This window comes from Zeus faber (assembly GCF_960531495.2).
Source record: "Zeus faber genome assembly, chromosome: 20".
NCBI lineage: Eukaryota > Metazoa > Chordata > Actinopteri > Zeiformes > Zeidae > Zeus > Zeus faber.
The window spans coordinates 25,162,317-25,181,078 of record NC_137207.1 but is presented as its reverse complement, the minus strand read 5'-3'; the positions used below and the strand labels follow the sequence as shown (position 1 = coordinate 25,181,078).

The 18,762-nt window shown below is 47.3% G+C and overlaps 1 protein-coding gene across 1 annotated transcript in view; it reads left to right on the top strand.

Annotated features, from left to right (window-relative positions):
- rab11fip3 (RAB11 family interacting protein 3 (class II)) overlaps positions 1-18,762 on the top strand; it is a gene marked incomplete at its 5' end in the record, with an annotated part of 29,972 nt that overhangs the window by 9,017 nt on the left and 2,193 nt on the right. The window contains 9 exons of the mRNA XM_080021314.1: positions 1,071-1,243; positions 8,112-8,315; positions 12,634-12,771; positions 14,333-14,368; positions 14,525-14,618; positions 15,049-15,293; positions 16,283-16,364; positions 17,935-18,072; positions 18,548-18,703. Coding sequence (XP_079877440.1) covers positions 1,071-1,243; positions 8,112-8,315; positions 12,634-12,771; positions 14,333-14,368; positions 14,525-14,618; positions 15,049-15,293; positions 16,283-16,364; positions 17,935-18,072; positions 18,548-18,703 — 1,266 coding nt within the window. The remainder of the gene's footprint in view (positions 1-1,070; positions 1,244-8,111; positions 8,316-12,633; positions 12,772-14,332; positions 14,369-14,524; positions 14,619-15,048; positions 15,294-16,282; positions 16,365-17,934; positions 18,073-18,547; positions 18,704-18,762) is intronic.

Here is an 18,762-nt window from a genome sequence, read left to right as displayed (position 1 = left end):
TTTGTATTTTAGCATCTCCTTCGTCATTGTTCTAATAAGACAACTAAACTGAAAGCCACTGAGGTGATCTTTCTTTTCTAGCTGTGTTTATTACATGGCCAACAACATAAAACATGATGACCAGGGTTGATCTCTGTCCTTGTCTGGCGTTAATCGGAGAAATACACTTAGCGTGCCCAACAAAACGACGTCAAAAACATCCAATCAAACAGCAAAGTCAAAAAGCTGTCTGCACATAGCAGCAATCTAAATGAAACAACCACATTAAAAACAAACATTAAAGGAATGTTTGAAAAGACAACAGACTCGACTAAGTTCTATGTTCCAGGGTCGGCCGTAATGAAGCGAGCGGACGTAGGTTTTCAGTCGCGATTTAAGATTTCCACTGAGCGTGGTTTTTTGACACTTCCAGAGATGAGGGACACGGTGGGCAAATGCTCTCAAATGCTCTGAGGAACCTTAAAATGAGCTCTGACTTGCACCGGTAGCCAGTGAAGAGAGGCCGGAACGGGTGTTGATCAAATTCGCTCTGATCAAATCTTTTAGTTTTTGTCAAGATTCTAGCTGCAGCATTCTGACTAAATCGAAAACTTGGAGTAGCACAGCTAGGAAGACCAGAGAAAAGGGCGCTACAATAATCAAGTCTGGAGCGTACAAATGCATGGATTACAGTTTCAGCATCGCACAGTGATAGAATAGGTCGGATTTCAGCAATATTACTAGGATGAAAAAATGCTGTCTTGGTAGTAGCCTTGATATGAGGGTGAAATGTCAGATGAGAATCAAAAACCACTCCAAGGTTATTGATGGGCGAGCTTTCAGGAACAATACAGCCATTGATACTAACACTTAAATTCTCAAACAAATGTCCATATTTGGCTGGTCTGACAACTAATAACCCTGTTTTTATCAGCAGAAACTTCATAGCCATCCATTTTTTATTTCTGATTATACATGCCTCTAATTTTAGGAGTTGGGAAAAGTCATTTGGCTTAAATTAGAATGAACTAACTTGTCTTTTTTATCTCACACTGTAGTTTATTTTTTATTTTTTTCCCTCGTCATTCCAGCAAAATGAGGTGACGGACAGTGCCTACCTGGGCTCGGAGAGCACCTACAGCGAGTGCGAGACGTTCACGGACGAGGACACGGGCGTCCTGGTCCCCCCCGAGATGCACGAGGACGTGGAGACGGACAGCGGCATCGAGGCGGCGCTGCACGACCCCGAGGATGGCAGCAACAGGTGGGCCGCACATTTTCCACGCTTGATTTTGAAATTATTTATTTATCTATTTGTTTGTCTATCTATTTATTTGTTTGTTTGTTTATTTATTCATTTATTTTCAATAAAATAGCGGGGATGCAATACAGTGCTAATACCAGTGAAGAAAGGGTGACACGTCATCACTTCCTATGATCATTCTGCACATCTCAGAAACAACCGGAAATATTTTGATACTCATCTTTTTTCTGGGTTTATCTGGAGTCCTTTGTGTTGTAGTTGCCTCTGGGAAATTGTGTTAGTTGGACGCTACCCCCGATGCTGTTGTGGCAGATTTGCCTGCCACGCGCCCGGGGACCAGGTGATAAGTGTCCATCGCTGGTCAGACGATGATGGGGGCATGTTTTTGGTGGGGGTCCTTACTGACGTGAGGTGGAGGAAACCCCATGTGAACACGGGGAGAACATGCAAACTCCACACAGAAAGGCTCCTGTTTATCTTCCAAAAACAGGAGCCTTTCTGTGTGGAGTTTGCATGTTCTCCCCGTGTTCACATGGGGTTTCCTCCACCTCACGTCAGTAAGGACCCCCACCAAAAACATGCCCCCATCATCGTCTGACCAGCGATGGACACTTATCACCTGGTCCCCGGGCGCGTCCACGTACGCTGCCCACTGCTCCTGGCTGTGCCCCCGGAGGAAGGACAAGCCAGGATGGGTCAAAAGCAGAGGAGCCATTTCACCGGCCACCATCAAGCATGTGCATGTGTGTGTGTGTGTGTGTGTGTGCAAGCATGTGTTGTGGAGTGTCGTGTGACAATTAAAGACTGTTTCTTCTTCTTCTTCTTTCTTCTTCTTCTTCTTCTTCACATGCCGACCGAGTGGCAAGGGCTCCTCTCCCGAGTGTGTGTGGGGATGGGGGTTTTACCTGTTGCTCGTTAGACCAAACAACGAGCAACAAGTGTGCCGCCACTCTGATCCTGGGTCCCTAATTAGCTAGACCCAGGACAGGTGTGGCTGCTCAGACCACACCATCCCCTCACCACAAACATTTATTATCTTCATTTATTTGTTGACGCCACAGGGAGAATTCAGTCGAATCGATGCTCCAAAGAGCATACACTCATCACGAGTCCTACTTGTAAACCTCCAACGTGCTGTGTGTCCAAGTTTTTATTTCAGGAGTAGAAACAAGACATGGAAAAGAGAATCACAGTTGTGTTTATTCGTTATTTTCTCTTTTATCTTCATAAAAAGTCACTCTTAGAATGTGCGTTAGATTGTGACACCGGGTAGCAGGTGCAGGCTGGTCCTGGATCAGGGACCTGGATCAGGGACTAGCGGGACTCGATTTGGGTCAGCGGACGTGGGAGATTAGACCGGAGGCAGCGGACCAGTCGCCACTACGCTGACCTGCAGCCTCAAATTCCCCCAGAAGGAAAGATGAGATGTGTTTAGAGCCTGAAGAGCCTCTGTGCATTCTCAAGCTCTGAGCTACGAGGAGGTCCTACATGTGGCATTTGCACAATATGATGATTTCACGTTATCATATCATGAAACAGTTGTCCACCAATATGTCTTGGTGTTTCTCTAACACGTAGTACAAGTCCCAGACAAATATTCATGATCTTAAGAGAATCGTTCTTGCAAGAATATCCCGCTGGTTTGACATTTGATGTTATCTTAAGTCTCGGCTCCCACAGTGTGAGCTAGAATCCCAAGGTGTGTGATCCCCTGTGATCACTGTCCTGGTAAATCCTAAATTCTCCACCGGCATGGTAAAAAAAAATATATATATAATAATCTTTAAATACAAGATGCTTCCTTTTGAAAATGTCCTTTTTCTTTTAACATTTAGTCCGTTTCAGCCTCCGTCAGCCTCAGTGAGGCTTGACGGCCTTGAAAGAAAGGGAAATAAAGCTGAGAACTACTTTTCTGTTATTTCAATATTATCATATTTTCAAGTATAATATATCCTTGTGTTGTGAAAACACCACAGTGTGCCACTCGGCTGATCAGGTTGGATTTCCCAGTCTGGATGGTGTCCAAATAAAAAGGGCTTGATGAAAATATTTTTGTTTTATTTTGTGCCACCAAACAGCTAATCTGCAGATAAGGTGAAATGCCCACAATGTACCGTAGCTTCACGAGGCCTTGAGCTCATTCCCAGCCAGGAGCCAACCTTCCAAGCGCAACAGGCTCTTGCAATCTGTTGACTTCTGTCTTTTAAATGGTTCGGCGCGGACATCAGATGGCTGTGATCACAGTAAGTTCATCATTTAAATAATCCTTTGCCCGTGTGAGACGGATCTGTTCTTTTTTTCCCGTTGCAATCGGGGGCGATCGTTTACTGTTTTCTGCTCGAGTCTCATGCCAAAGTGTTGAAACATGCCAAGAATAAGCTTTTGTCCTGTCCGCTTTTCTGAGTGATTAGAACTGATGTGATGTTAAAATCTGGGCATAGCTAGCTTGCTCTAATTGGAACTTGTGTCCGGGCAGTTGATGGATGTAGAGGTTTGGAACTCTGTCTAACGGCCCCGGCCACAGTCCACGTCTACACACCCAGTGCTAAATCTTCTCCCGATGAGTTTGCTGTCTTAATGCTGATCTAGCACGTCAATAAACTGCTTGATCACAGTTTTTTTTTAATCATCATATGCGTCATCCCTATTTTCACCCCAACGTCTCATTGTCCTCAGTCTGAATGAGGCCACAGCAGGACTCCCTTTTTCTTTTTTTTTATCAGTTTTCTGCTTGTTTGTGCGGTAGAGTTGAGGAGGAAATGTGGACAAACGAGGATCTATCTGCTGATGGTGTGGCCTGTCTGTCCGGCTTCATGACGGATTGGAGGATTCCGCCTGACGGGAATGTGATTGCGCTTCCTGTCCAGTGACCGAGCCCTCAATTCCAGGAAGTGTTGAGTTGGCTGTTTTACTCCTTTCCTTTCCCCTCTGCTCATCCTTTAGAAGGGGAAACCTGGGCCTCTGCCCCACCGACCCGACACGCCGAGTCCCTGCGCACGCTCATTTGGCTCGGGGCATTACTCTTAATATTTCTCTATTGTTGCAGCCACTGTTTAGCAAGAGCCATTTCAGAGATTCAGAAATGATTCCTCTCTCTATCCAGGATTCACACTTGTGCCTGTGCAAGAATGAAGTACACGGTAAACTGCAAATCTTGAATCTTGAAATGGAGAAATAATTCTTCAGATGGAGAAGGCTAATTTCTGGGGTGTTTGTAACATCTGCGAAAGAGGGAGTGTGCCTACTGTTTGGCAACTGGGGAATAGTTTTGTACGGGAGCCTGCACACAGCACCGAGTAGGAGCTCAAACATTTCGTCGACATCAAACTGGAGACGGCGTCTGTTTCTTTAGCTTTGCTCCGAATTGCTTCCTTCACCTCCGACATGCATTTCAAGACTTTCCTGGGTTTGTGGGAGGCCATCGATACCGTTCTTGCATCTTGCGAAAGCAATTTCAACCCTCTTTCCTTGTAGTGTAACAAAAGTAGCACAAATCAGCACTCATTGGAATGTTTTGCAGCCCAAAACAGAATTACTCATTTCCTGTACACGGTGACTAAAAGCTGGCTCTAAGTAGCCAGTGGTCAACAAAAGCGCCATTTAAGTCCAGATATCCAAACTAGCCTAGTTATAGCCCATACCCATCAACAACAGGCGTTACAACAGGCACTACATGTTGGCAGTACATGCGTCGGGCCCAGATTAGGAATTTATCTGGATTAACCCCCACCTCGCCTGTCCCAGCCAACCCCAGTGTCCCTACACATGTCTGAGCCTGGCCAGTGCGCCTGCCTGCTGCCCGTTACTTAGCTGTAAATCTGATTAACACCGGGCCACTCACAGCCGTCTCTCCCCCGGTCAAGCCTCAAATACACCGGGGCGCCGCAGACGATGCCACATCCCAGGCGCGGAGCCAGCAGACTGGCAGCTCGCAAAGACCCTCAGTCGAGAGCGCGATCCTTTGCGGTTCTGTCCGAGGCCGTTGAAGCGGTGGATTTGTTTTTTACGTTGACGTGAGCGGCGAGTCTTCAGGATTCCTCTCTGGTTGTCTGGGGTTTTGTCTCCAGTTGCTCCGAGGCTTTCACGCCGGGGCAGCGGAGGGCGTCAGAAGATGCGTTCTCTCTCGTCGCCGGCCCTCTCCGTGAGGGAGCTGAGTGTGGGACTGAGCACGGGGTGAGTGGCGACCCGAACCTCCCGGTGCCTTTACCCTAAGGGCTGGACCGGTACGCCGCTGGGTGCCGAGTCGGAAAACTAAAAACTACATTTGGAATTATCTCTCATAGAAATGAGTGTGAATTTGAATTAGATAGTCTACAAAACATGTATTCTTCACATAAAGGAATTCAGATTTCCCCCCACTCAGAGTGGAGAACATCAAAAGTCTGTGACTCTCGTCAAAAAGTTACTGAAGTCAATCGCTTAAAGAAATTCTTAAATAGGATTGTTTTTTTGAATTAAGATGAGATTAAGAGAGGAGGTAAGATTGTTAAAGATTTTAAGCTGAATAATCTTATACACAGAGCCAATCTATCCCAAAAGAAACCCAAATAAGCCAGATTTTCTGGCTTAAGATGTATTTTTTGTCGAACATACTAAATTACACCATAGTGTGAATTTTGAATTGTTTCTTTATTTATGATACCCCTTTCCCACTGCACCAAAAACCCGGTAACGCCTGCTCACAATCAACATTTGTCACCAGTGGGAAAGGAGAAACCCGGGTCTCAGTCTCAGGTCAAATGACTCGGCTCCACCTCCGATCGGCTCTGTGTGAACAGGACACCCGGGTGGACCCGCTCGTTTCGGCTCCTTTCCCTGCGCCGTGCCGCGCCCGTCGAGGTTCCGGAAGCTGCCGCATAAATAGACGGGAATGTCAGTGTATCATTCCATCTTTTCCTACCCCGTTTAGAATCCAAAATCACAGGTTATTGACTTTTTTCCCCGCATGGGCCGTGAAGTGTTGTGAGGGTGGGGGTGGCACGGCGGAGGACCCCCAGGCTCCCCGCCGGGCCCCGCCCCCCCCCCCTGCCGCCAATGGACCGGTGCGCACCGTCAGCACAGAGGATCCGCGCTGCTTCTACTGTGGTGTTGGGTCGTTCATGAACGATCTGATTCTTTTGAACGGCTCAAAATATGTTTTTGTTTTTTTTTGTTCGTTTTTTTTTTTTTTTTTTCCCAAGTTTTTAAGTTTTGTGTTGTTTTTTTTAAGTTTCTGTCTCCTCTATTGTTTTGTTCCCACTCACACTGGAACCGTGACAAGCCCCTTTTCCGACGTGTTCGTGACGTCGAACGTGATGCACCGCGAAAAAAACCCAAAACTTATTCTGGCAATGGGAAAGGTGTCAATTGCCTATTTTTAGCGGGTCAACCCGCTAATTCTGGTGTGAAAACGGTATAAGAGGCTAGCAAGGCGGAGATGGATACGTCAATGATTTTCGGAGCTGTAGGGGGTTCGCTGAAGGTGCTGAGTTCACTGGGTGTTTGAGGTCGGCGCGAGAGACGGAGGAGTTTGTGAGTTTGAGCGTCCCCGTCCTGTGCCTCTGGCATGTGATGTGACTCGTGACCAACCAGGAACCTCCTCTGGCGGCTCGGCCATCAAACACAAGCTAAACATAGTCTTCTGGATGACTAAACTCGGCTATGTATGGTTTACTATGAATATATTTACGATGATGAGCTAATTTTAAACAGCTCCAACTTCTGCCCTGATTCTCTTCTGCGTAATTAAGGACATCTCTTCAGCTTAGCCCACATAAAGCCCAAATGAAAGCCCTGCTCACATGCACCCGCAGTTGCCATGGAAGTTTTTTTTTTATGCTGCCAGACTAGCTCAAGACATTTTGTCTGGGCCAGGGCAGACTTGTTGGATTAATGTGAATTAGCAGATTAACCGTGGGGATGGACGGTTGCAGCGCCGTCCAGATTGCTGCTCTTTCTCAGGGAGAGATTAATCGCTGCAGTAAATGCTCCTGTTTAGGAATTTAGGAAAAGACCTGGGCCGTTCTAACACCCTGCCAACGGAGAATGAAGCAGGACACACAGACAGAAATACTGTATTTCTGAAACACTGCCCCGGGTTTATTTTAGTTGTTGGAAGTATTCAGAAGAGATGGATCTTGTAAGTGTGGTTGTTTTGCGGTGGCGTTTTTGTACCCAGCGGGTAGAAAAACAGCCATTGGTGTTTTAAAGTCTCTAAACCAAGCAAGTCACCTTCTATCTTTAGCAAAGAGCTAAAGGTCAGTGTGGTGTGGTTGTGTACACAACTCAAGAACCGGGCTCTAAGTGGAGGCCACAGAGGAACATACCTGGAGACCTGTCCCTGGCAGCATGGTCACTGTCACACTTAAATGCCAACACCTACGGGCAGTAAACGGGGACAACAATAACGACCCTTGAAGTCAACAGTAAACTCTGCACCTCCTTTTCCATCAAATATCACTGTTCCAGTAAGATCTCTGACCAATCCGTGAGGAGCTAGGATGCAGGATAGCTTTTGTCAACATGTATTTGGTTAAGGCGGAGGCACACTAAAAACAAAGTACAACATTTTGGCTAAAAATACGTGTTCAGAACAAGAGAAGAACAAAATGAAGTGGTGATTTGGGTTCTTCCGGTGAAAGCCCCCGAGGAGAACTTTGTCTTTTTGTCTTTTTCTTTCTTACATCTTTTAGAGTATGCCTCCACCTTTAGGGTTAGGGTTTTGCCTAAACCCTTAACCCCTTACTCCTAACCCTATTTCCAAGTGCCTTCCCAGAGCAGGATATGTTTCCATCAATGGTCTTAGTGAAAGACGCTTTAAAGCTGCCGGCCACAACACAAACACACACTGACCTCGCACTCATCCCCTTCCTTCCCTTTGTCGCCTCAGGTTCTCCCTGAACTCCGAGCTGCACAACCACTCTCTGGTGACGGTGATTGGCGGAGAGGAGGAGCACTTTGAGGACTTCGGGGAGAGCCGCACCTCGGAGCTGCTGGAGCCCAGCGAGGAGGCCCCCGAGTCGGAGGAGGACCCCTCGGCCGCCCTGCAGATCCCCGAACAGATCAACGGCTCCTCCCTGCTCCTCTCCCCCAGGTAGGAGCTCTCTCCTTGGCCACCGGACTGACCGAGTCCACCCAAACTACCCCCCTCAAAAAACGCGGTGGCTTGACTGGTCGGCCAGGGGAACCACAACGTTGCGGCGGGTAGTTTTGGGAGACGGCGCGGAGAGTGACAACTCAGTGCTTCATGCCCAACGGATGCTGCCACAGAAATGGGCGGCAACACTTCAACAGTCAACAACACTGGGTTGTTTGGTTCCTATGAACAGTGATGTCATTCAAGTCGATGTGTCATTCATTTGTTCTTATCGTCCCTTTTTCCTCTGATAATGGAGGAACAGCGAGGGCTGCGTTCCAACACCTCCGCCGGCCGTTTGCTCACAAAAACACTGGGAAGGTCAAATGTTGATAAGGGTTATCCGGAGACGCCCCCCCCTGCCTCTGAGGGAAAGACAAACACAGCGGTGCTTTATGGTTCAGCCACTCACTGTCTAGATAGTCAGTGCTTTTTTTTTTTTTTTTTTTTTTATTTGTCAATGTTTAACATTACAACAAGTGTCGTGTTACCTCCAAAATGCTTACTTTGTGCAAATCACGGAAGTGTAGTTAATGGTAAAAAATAAAACAATAAAAAAGTTAACCGACCTAAAGTGAACAGCCAGGTGACAGTGACTCCAATACAGTTAAAAATACAAACATTCATTTCAGAAATATTTACAAAAATAAATATAATATTAAAAAAGATACAGAATATATGTGAATATATACACACTGACCTGCAATGCGTTACGGAATAAGAGAGGAAAAATTGTCTTAAATTGAGTTACATTTAAATTCATTCATTTAATCACATGTAAATGTCTTAACAAGTAATAAACGTAGCTCTCTGATTTCTGCAGACACGTGATCTACACGCACGCACGCATGCACAGGCTATCCCCCACGCTGTCAAACATGGCCACAATACTATTATTTTTCCTGATCACTTCCTTCCTCCCTCCTCTCCTGGCTGTTAAGCGGGATATAAAACACAGTTCCCACCGGATGATGTTTCCCACGGCGCCAAGCTCTCGGCGCTGAGCCGCCACCGCCAGCGAGCTCCAGCTGGATTGACGTGAACGGAGCTTTTATAGTCACTCACGCTGTGACGCGATGACGAGGCCTTTTCTCGCCTTTTATCCAAAACCCTACACTTTGGAGCCGGGTGTGAGGAGGAGGAGGAGGAAGCCAGTATTCTAATAATGAATTCTACTGGAAAATTGTGGGAGAAAAGTTTGAAAACTCAAAAGAGGAGTTTTGTAAATAAAAGATTAATTACCTATAAATTCACTTCCAACTATTTACCAATACAACACAATGAGACTGTCACTTTATCATTTAGAGATATTTCCATAAAACAAGCACACAGTGTGTTGCGCAAGACGGGTTCCCAAACTAAGGTCCTCGGTCCCCAAAGGGCCTGCGAAGGAAATGTAGGGACCCCCAGAAAAACAAATTTTTATATACTATATCATTTTTTTTCACATCCAATTAATATCTAATTTGCTATAATGACCACAACATATGAGATTAAGAATGAAAATAATAAAACATAAATACACAATCATAAAAACATGCATATAAGGACAGTGAAATGATGCACAGCTCTGAATACTATAAATAAAAACTGTATATGTACATACAGTTTATACACACAAGGGAGAAAAATATCAGGAAAAAATCTAAAAGAATATTTATGTTATGTGTATGTTAGTCGTGCACTCAGAGGAACAGTGAAAACTCTTAACATCTGAACCATGTGTACGCATCCAATACTTCCAATAACTTTTACGATAATCAACGATCTGGATGTGGCTATCTGGATATTAGTTTATTAGTTTATTCGTTTATTGACGTGATCTCAAAGCCTTTGGTTTCATGTTGTTTTGATGAAACATCGTCCCACACACTCCTCCTCCTCATCCAGGACACGTCAGAGTTTCAGCTCAGCCTGGCTCACACTGGATCCCGGCCCACACACACACACACACACACACACACACACACACACACACACAGGCACACACACACACACACACACAAGCGCGCGCACACACACAGGCATGCACACACACACACACAGGCACACACACACACACACACATACATGCACATATACTGGCATACACTAATACGTCACACACACAGGCCTGAGCACACAGTCACACACACACACACACACACAAATATTCATACACACATACACAGCCACACATACTTGTGCACACACACACACACTCACACTGCCACATGCACACAAACATACTTACACAGACTCAAACGCATAACACACACACACACACACACACACACACACACACACACACACACACACACACACACACGCAGTCACATGCTCACACACACTGTCATACTCCCAATCATACACAGACACACATACTCATACAGTCACACACACACATGCTCACACTCACACACCCACACAATCCTATACACACTGTCTCCCACACACACCCACACACACATACGCAGTCAAACAGCTCAGAGCTTCACACATACAAGACGTGCACACGTACACAGAACCCGCACTCAATGAGTCAGGACATGATACAACACATTCATGTGCACACGCACACATACACACAACAAAGACTCCTACACACACACACATACAATACACACACGACACACTCACACGTAGAACATGCACACGCACACAGACGCACGTTTACACACATTACAACATGTGAACAACAAACTAAATTCCCACACATGCAGGCACTGGGATGGCTCTGAACGCACGCACACGTGCACACTCTTCAGCTCAGATGCCACTTGGCGACCTTCACTGCGCGCGAAAGATCCTGGCACAGCAGCGGAGCCCAAGGTGACGCTGCTGCTGCACGCACGCACGCACGCACGCACGCACGCACGCACGCACGCACGCACACGCACGTACACACACACACACACACACGTCCCCAGTGTTGCGTAACACACACCTGCAACTGGACTGACTAATCACGCGTCGAGGGGGGGGGGGTGAAGGGGGCGGAGCCTGCGGCTTCTTAAAGATCACGTTTTGATGGCTCTTTGCCCCGTTGTGTTGTTGCTCGTCGGCAGCAGCCGGGTCCTAGATTCCACCGAGGGGTGGAACCCTGGCAGCGCGACGGGAAGAGGGAATACCAACAAAAAAAAAAGATGCCGGAAATACCTCAGTTCATATCTCCTTTACTGGTTGAAAAGGGTTATTGCCTCCAGAAGGAAATGGACGTCGTAAACCAGGTCAGGGTGTCTGCGGGTCTTCAAAAAGGGCTTAAAAATGTCGTAAATTCAGTTTTACAAATACTGGGACGTAAAGGTCAAAGGTCAAATCCAACACATTAAACTTAGATCTAAAATTGATGTGGCCTTCATTTCAACAGAAACAAGTAGTGGTTGCATTTATCACTGTTCCTCATCACTTGCTGCCCTGAAGGAAGCTTTTCTAATACAAATTGAGATCCAATACTTCATTTGTTCAAAAATCCGTCTTAAACTTTGTTCAAATTTGTCTTAAAGTATTGAAGGTTATGCATTAAACTCTCTGATTCCCTGAAGATAGAAAGAGAGAAAACAGTGAAACTAGGATCCAACTAGTCGTGTTCTGTAACGGCGCTGACGTCTCGCACTGACTGACTCATTTTGCTGGGGACCCCCAGACATCTGGAAGCACCCCCGGTGGGTCCCCAGACCTCACGTGGAGAGCTGCTGCTCTCACACGCTGACCAACCTGTAGTTCTGACTCGCTCAGCGAGGGGAGAGCGAGCACCAGCTCGCCGTGTCCATTAAGGGAAACTGGATGGGAAAACTCTGGAATTCTTTTACCCAAACGTTATCTTTAAATCACTGGGAGTCAACCCCAACACAGTGGTTTTTGGGGGCGGTCGCGGCCACGTTGTTTGGCGTCATGATCGCCCGCTTGGACCGAATTAAAAGGTTTTGATGCCAATCACTCGGATTGACTCCCAGTGATCAAAAAATAAGGTTCTGGGGAAGAAAAAAAACAAAAAACAAACCCTGAAATAAAAGTACTTGAGTTTAAGGTTTTTTTCACTTCCTGTTTTGTGGTGGAACTTCCCTTTTAAATCTTCCATCCGCGCTACATGTTCTGTCTCTGATTCTTCTTTTTAACTTTCCGCTGCATCTCACTGAGACACCGCATCTCCACGACAGCACACCTGACTTACCCTCCACTCACACTCTCTCGCTGTCTCACGCTCTCACTGTCTCACTCCATCACTATCGCTCACTGACCACTCCTCTTGTCCTTGTGGGTTCTGCTCTCTCTCTCTCTCTCTCTGTTCCTCCAGTGCTCCTGCTCCTCTCAGTGACTGTCTCCAGACCTTCCTCAGAGAGGAGGCGCTGGACTTTTTCTGTAGCCAGTGTCACAAACAGATCAGTCGTCTCGAGGATCTTTCCACTCGCCTCAATTTCCTAGAGATGACTAGGTAACACCCCCCCCCCCCCCCCCCCCACACCGCCCCTGTGAGCGTGCACATCAGCCGTCGTGCACATTTCCCATCATCCCACTGCGTGCTCTGCCAAATTGGTGACGAAATGCCCACGCGCTCAGTTTTTTGAAAGTCTATTCATTTTTTTTGTTATTGGACCGTTCCACTTAGAGAGCACAAACGACGTCTAAATCACAAACAATGAGATGAGGCTGAATCGGTCCTGAGGGCTGTTTCGCAGACCGAGGTTTCATGGAAATCAGGACGAAGAGAATCCCACTGAAATGAGCACAGAATTTAGAACGTTTGAGACGTTGCTTCATTTAAGATGAATTAGTTGTAGACGAAGGTGATGGAGGACTAGTCAGCTCCTTCTGTCTGGTCTCGGTGCTGCTCTGTGTCCGGATCATCCGTTGACTCCACTGTCAACGTCGACCCGGAGGCTGCGCCCATTAATCCAGAGATGACCCTGCCTCCGGACAGGTTTCGTTCAGGCCTTCACTCAGACCTGGAAATCTGATTTTTCAACCGAGACCACGTCTGAGAAAGGCCATTTCAATACTTCCAGAAACCTGCGTCTGCCAAACCGCCTCATAGTGATAAGTGTCACTGCCGGTGTTTGACTAGTTTGACTGTTTCGACAGATCTCCATTGGCCGTGTACGCAGTCGTATTATGCCGTGTGTGTGTGTGTGTGTGTGTGTGTGTGTGTGTGTGTGTGTGTGTGTGTGTGTGTGTGTGTGTGTGTGTGTGTGTGTGTGTGTGTGTGTGTGTGTGTGTGTGTGTGTGTGTGTGTGTGTGTGTGTGTGTGTGCTTGTGCGCGTGATGGTGAAGTCCTCCCTCGCACTCATCCCGATCTCATCGCCCATTGTCACGCCTCCGTGCACGTGGGTGTGTCAGTTTGTTTTGCTTGGCTTGCCGTGGCGTCTCAGTCGTGGCCATCAAAATGTCGCACTGGGGTCGGTGGGCGTGCGGTCAGGTAAGTGCAGCAGATCCTGGTTCACCAACACAAGGTTTTGGGCGGGGGACTCCTCTTCATCGCCGGAGCACAAAAGCACGATTTGCTCTCCACGCAGAGCCTTCCCTTCTCCACCCGTCCCAGGGTGTCGGCGTACGCCTACAACGTCACTCTGACCTCCAGTTCTTTGGAGTCTTGTTGACGTGATATCGCCGCCGGTCTCCATCGCGCCAGCTGGCGTCCAGCTTCCAGGGTCGTAACCTCGCCGTCATATTCCATTTCTCGGGCGTTGAGTCCTGGTGCCGGTTCCGTACGAGAGCGTTGAGCTTTGTAGAGCGCCGCCTGCATTCATCAGAGAGTGTCAGAGCACGACGTCCGGTCTGGAGGGCGTTTCTAAAGATCCGTGCTGGACCAGCGCCGCCGGTGACCTGACCCGCTTGATGAATGCAGGTCAATCTGTGTTTCTTGTGTTGTGTTAGACTGCTGTGCTGCTGCTGTGGACGTGTGTTGAAGAGCACCAGGGGGCGGGAGACCCTGGAGCAGAGCTTCCTCCTCCTTTCTCTCACTCTTTCTCACTGTTCTCCTGTTCTTCTGTCCCCAGCTCAGGCAAGAGGCTCTCCAGCAAGAAGGTAGCAAGGTAAGCCACAGCTCCCCGCCCTGAGATCTCACTAGAACGTCGTTCAGTGTAGAGTGTCTAGATTTGAAGTTAGATTAGTGATGATTTCGGGATCTTCCAGAGCAGACGTGTTGATGGTCGTCAGTGGAGTAAGAGCGTTTGTCCCCCCTGCTGTAGACACCTGCTCCAGAACAGCTCCATGACTCTGGACACCATGAGCGACCTCACGCGGGACATTCTGGAGCTTGCCGACAACGACATCACTGACAAGGTGAGGCCTCACTGACAAACCAAGCCCACCCCAACAGAACCCCAACCCCAACCCACCCCACCCCATCCCATCCCAACTCCAACTCCAACCCACCCCACCCCATCCCAACTCCAACCCACCCCATCCCATCCCAACTCCAACCCACCCCATCCCATCCAAACCAAACCCCCAACCCCAACCCACCCCACCTGGTCCCAACTCCAACCCACCCCATCCCATCCCATCCCAACTCCAAACCACCCCATCCAATCCAAACCCCCAACCCCACCCCATCCCATCCCATCCCAACCCAACTCCACCCCATCCCATCCCAACTCCAACCCATCACACCCAAACCCTAACGCCAACCCCAACCCGCCCAACCCAAGAATGTTTAGCTTGTATGAGAAACCAGGTACATGCCATCTTGACCTCGGAGCGTTGGGTGCAGGTGCTGCTGCTGGAGCGGCGCGTGGCCGAGCTGGAGAAGGAGTCGGAGACGTCGGGGGAGCAGCACGCCCGGCTGCGGCAGGAGAACCTGCAGCTGGTGCACCGCGCCAACGCCCTGGAGGAGCAGCTCAAGGAGCAGGAGCTGTACGCCGACGAGAGTCTGCAGCAGGAGAGCCGCCGCCACAAGGAGGCGCTGTACAAGCTGGAGAGGGAGCGGGGCCTGGAGATCGAGAACCTGCAGGCCAGGTGGGCGCGCCATCTTCAGACACCTCCTGAAATAGACTGAGAGGTCAAATTTTATGGTTTGCTGAGTTCAGGAAGCTGGTTCAGATCATTGGTTTTGCAGCGTGTGACGAGGAATTATGTCATAACGCTGCATTACATCATGCAGTATTTAAAATGTTGCACTAAAGTGTGATACTTGGTGTAAATGAAGACAAAAATGTTGGTGCGTTGTTAAATAACGCATTGAAGTTTTCACCATAATCATAAGAAGGTATAACCCTCACAATGCACAATAACCACCACATTATGTAATAGGTTTTACAAAATGCGGCAAAACTTATTACGTATTGCATTCAAGATGTTTGTGACAAAATGTGTTGGTTATGACATAATTGTCATTGTTTACGTTGATCGGTACATATGCAAGGCATCAGCAGCAGCATGATTTTTTGAAGAATCATTTTAAATTGAGCCCTGCAATAAAACATCTATTATTGGTCGTATGTTCAGTTCATAATATTCATGCGTGTCTATAATTCTGTGAATAGGGGGAAAAATAATGCACAAGTAAGAGATCAAAATGTCGGTAGATGTTGCCGCCTACTGGCTGGAGAGGATAGTGCGGGATTTTGGTATTTCGACTGAGGCATTTCGTTCTTTCGTTCTCGTGTAAGGCGAGAGGATAAATTGATGTTATTCTGTGACATCTTCCAGTGATGTCATATCATGATGAAAATTCAGGTATCGCCATTTCAAGTTACAAACATTTTAAAGTGTAAATGCTTGATTCGGAGAACCTAAAAAGTCCTCACAATATTGGGGCTTGAATATTGAAAGGCATTTTATTTGGCAAAACTAATATCACAAATTTATAACTATCAGTTATAATCTGATAACATACTTTACATTCCCACTTTTTACCTCAGCTGGATTCTTTATCAGGGGATTTTGAATTCATAAGCAAATATTATCATATTCATTTTGTGTAAACTTCCCTGTTGTGTTTGTAGGCTGCATCAGCTGGATGAGGAGAACAGTGAACTGAAGTCCTGTGTTCCCTGTCTGAGGGCCAACATCGAAAGACTGGAGGAGGTGGGAGCCATGTTACCTAATACACACACACACACACACACACACACACTGGGGTCCAAAATGAACGCGGGCTCTTGGTGAAAAATATACCCAGAGTTTAAATAATGCACCTCAACATTCAAAAAAATGATTGTGTGAGGATATTGAGGACATTTTTTTACCTGCTTTTATATTTGATGTTGATTGTTTTTTTTACAGAACACAGACGTGACTTTACAAAGTGAATACATTATGTTTTATCGCATGCTGTGCATCGTCTTTCCAGATAAATAGGTAAAAAAATGTCCTGATAATAGTTCAAATCAAATGTCCTCCTACAGAAATACAGTGAGTAGTACAATTTCCTTTAGTAAAATAGTCTGCATATAGTGAATAAATCTTTCTTGCAATTATGTTTTATCGCATGCTGTGCATCGTCTTCCAGAAATGGAACTTCCTCATATAGGTTAAACAATGCCCTCAAATAGGTTAAGAAATGTCCTCATATAGGTCATAAAAATTAATGTCTCATATAGGTCTCATATAGGTTAGAAAAAATAGGTCATAAAAAGTCCTCATAAAGGTTAGAAAAATGTCCTCATATAGGTTTGAAAAATGTCCTCATATAGGTCATAAAATGTCCTCACATAGTTTAAAAAATGTCTTTATAAAGGTAAAAAAAATGCCTCCACATAGGTCATAAAATGACCTCATATAGTTTAGAAAAATGTCCTCATATAGTGAATTAATTTATTTTGCCATCATGTTTTATCGCATGCTCTGCATTGTCTATACAGAAAATAAATGTCCTCATACAGGTTAAAAAATGTCATAAAATGTCCTCATAATAGTTTGAAAACATTTCTTCATAAAATAAGATCCAGGAAGAAATAAAGCTTCCTTTGGTATAAATCTCAGTATAATAATAATAATAATAATAATAATAATAATAATAATGGTAAAAAATGTCCTCATAACGTTTCCTCTCCAGGGTTAAAAAAGGTCCTCATGTAGCTGAGTTTAGTTCTGACAGTGATTCATACAAACTCCTGCGCACCTGCACAGAAACACGCACGCGCACACACACACACACACACACACACACACACACACACACACACACACACACTCTTGGTTATCTCACTTGCAGGTGCAGTCTGTCACCATCACTTTATCTAACCTGTCCATTTGCTCTCCTCTCTCTCCCCCTCTCTCTCCCCCTCTCTCTCTCCCTCTCTCTCCCCCTCTCTCTCTCTCTCTCTCCCCCTCTCTCTCTCCCCCTCTCTCTTTCTCTCTCCCTCTCTCTCTCCCTCTCTCTCCCCCTCTCTCTCTCCCTCTCTCTCCCCCTCTCTCTCTCTCTCTCTCTCTCCCCCTCTCTCTCTCCCCCTCTCTCTTTCTCTCTCCCTCTCTCTCCCCCTCTCTCTCTCCCTCTCTCTCTCCCCCTCTCTCTCTCCCCCTCTCTTTCTCTCTCTCCCTCTCTCGCCCCCTCTCTCTCTCTCCCCTTTTCTCTCGCCCCCTCTCTCTCCCTGTCTCTCCCCCTCTCTTTATCTCTCTCCCTCTCTCCCCCTCTCTCTCCCTCTCTCTCCTCCAGGAGAAGAGGAAGCTGCAGGATGAGACGGAGGACATGTCGGAGCGTCTCAACGAGGAGCTGGAGTCCCGCAGGAAGATGGCCGACAAGCTGAGCCACGAGCGACACCTCAACCAGAAGGACAAGGAGAGCACGCAGGAGGTGGGCTTTCATCGCTCCCTCCCTCCCTCCCTCTCTCCCCTCTGTCCGCCTCTCCACTTCCCCCTTTCTCCCTCATCTCTCCCTCCCTCCCATCCTATCCGTACCTCCCTCTCTCTCCCACTTTATCCTTCCCTTTCTTTCTCTCCCTCCCTCTATCCCTCACTCCCTCGTCCCCTCTCTATCCCTTTCATCCTCCCTCTCTACTTCTGTCTCTCATCCTGTCCTCTCTAACCCCCTCTCCCTCCACCCCTCTCTCTCTAACCCCCTCTCCCTCCACCTCTCCTCCTCCCTCACCCCCTCCCTTTCATCATCTTACTCTCCATCACTCCCTCTCATCCTCCCCTTTCTTCTGAGCTTACTGTGTGTGTGTGTGTGTGTGTGTGTGTGTGTGTGTGTGTGTGTGTGTGTGTGTGTGTGTGTGTGTGTGTGTGTGTGTGTGTGTGTGTGTGTGTGTGTGTGTGCACGCGCGCTCCAGCTGATCGAGGACCTGCGGAAGCAGCTGGAGCATCTGCAGCTCTACAAGCTGGAGGCGGAGGCCAGGAGGGGGCGCTCCGCCAGCGCCGGGCTGCAGGAATACCAGACCCGGACCCGGGAGGCGGAGCTGGAGCACGAGATCAAGAGGCTCAAACAGGTAAAACACACACACACACACACACACGGAAACACACACTAGTGGTTGCACAACAGCTC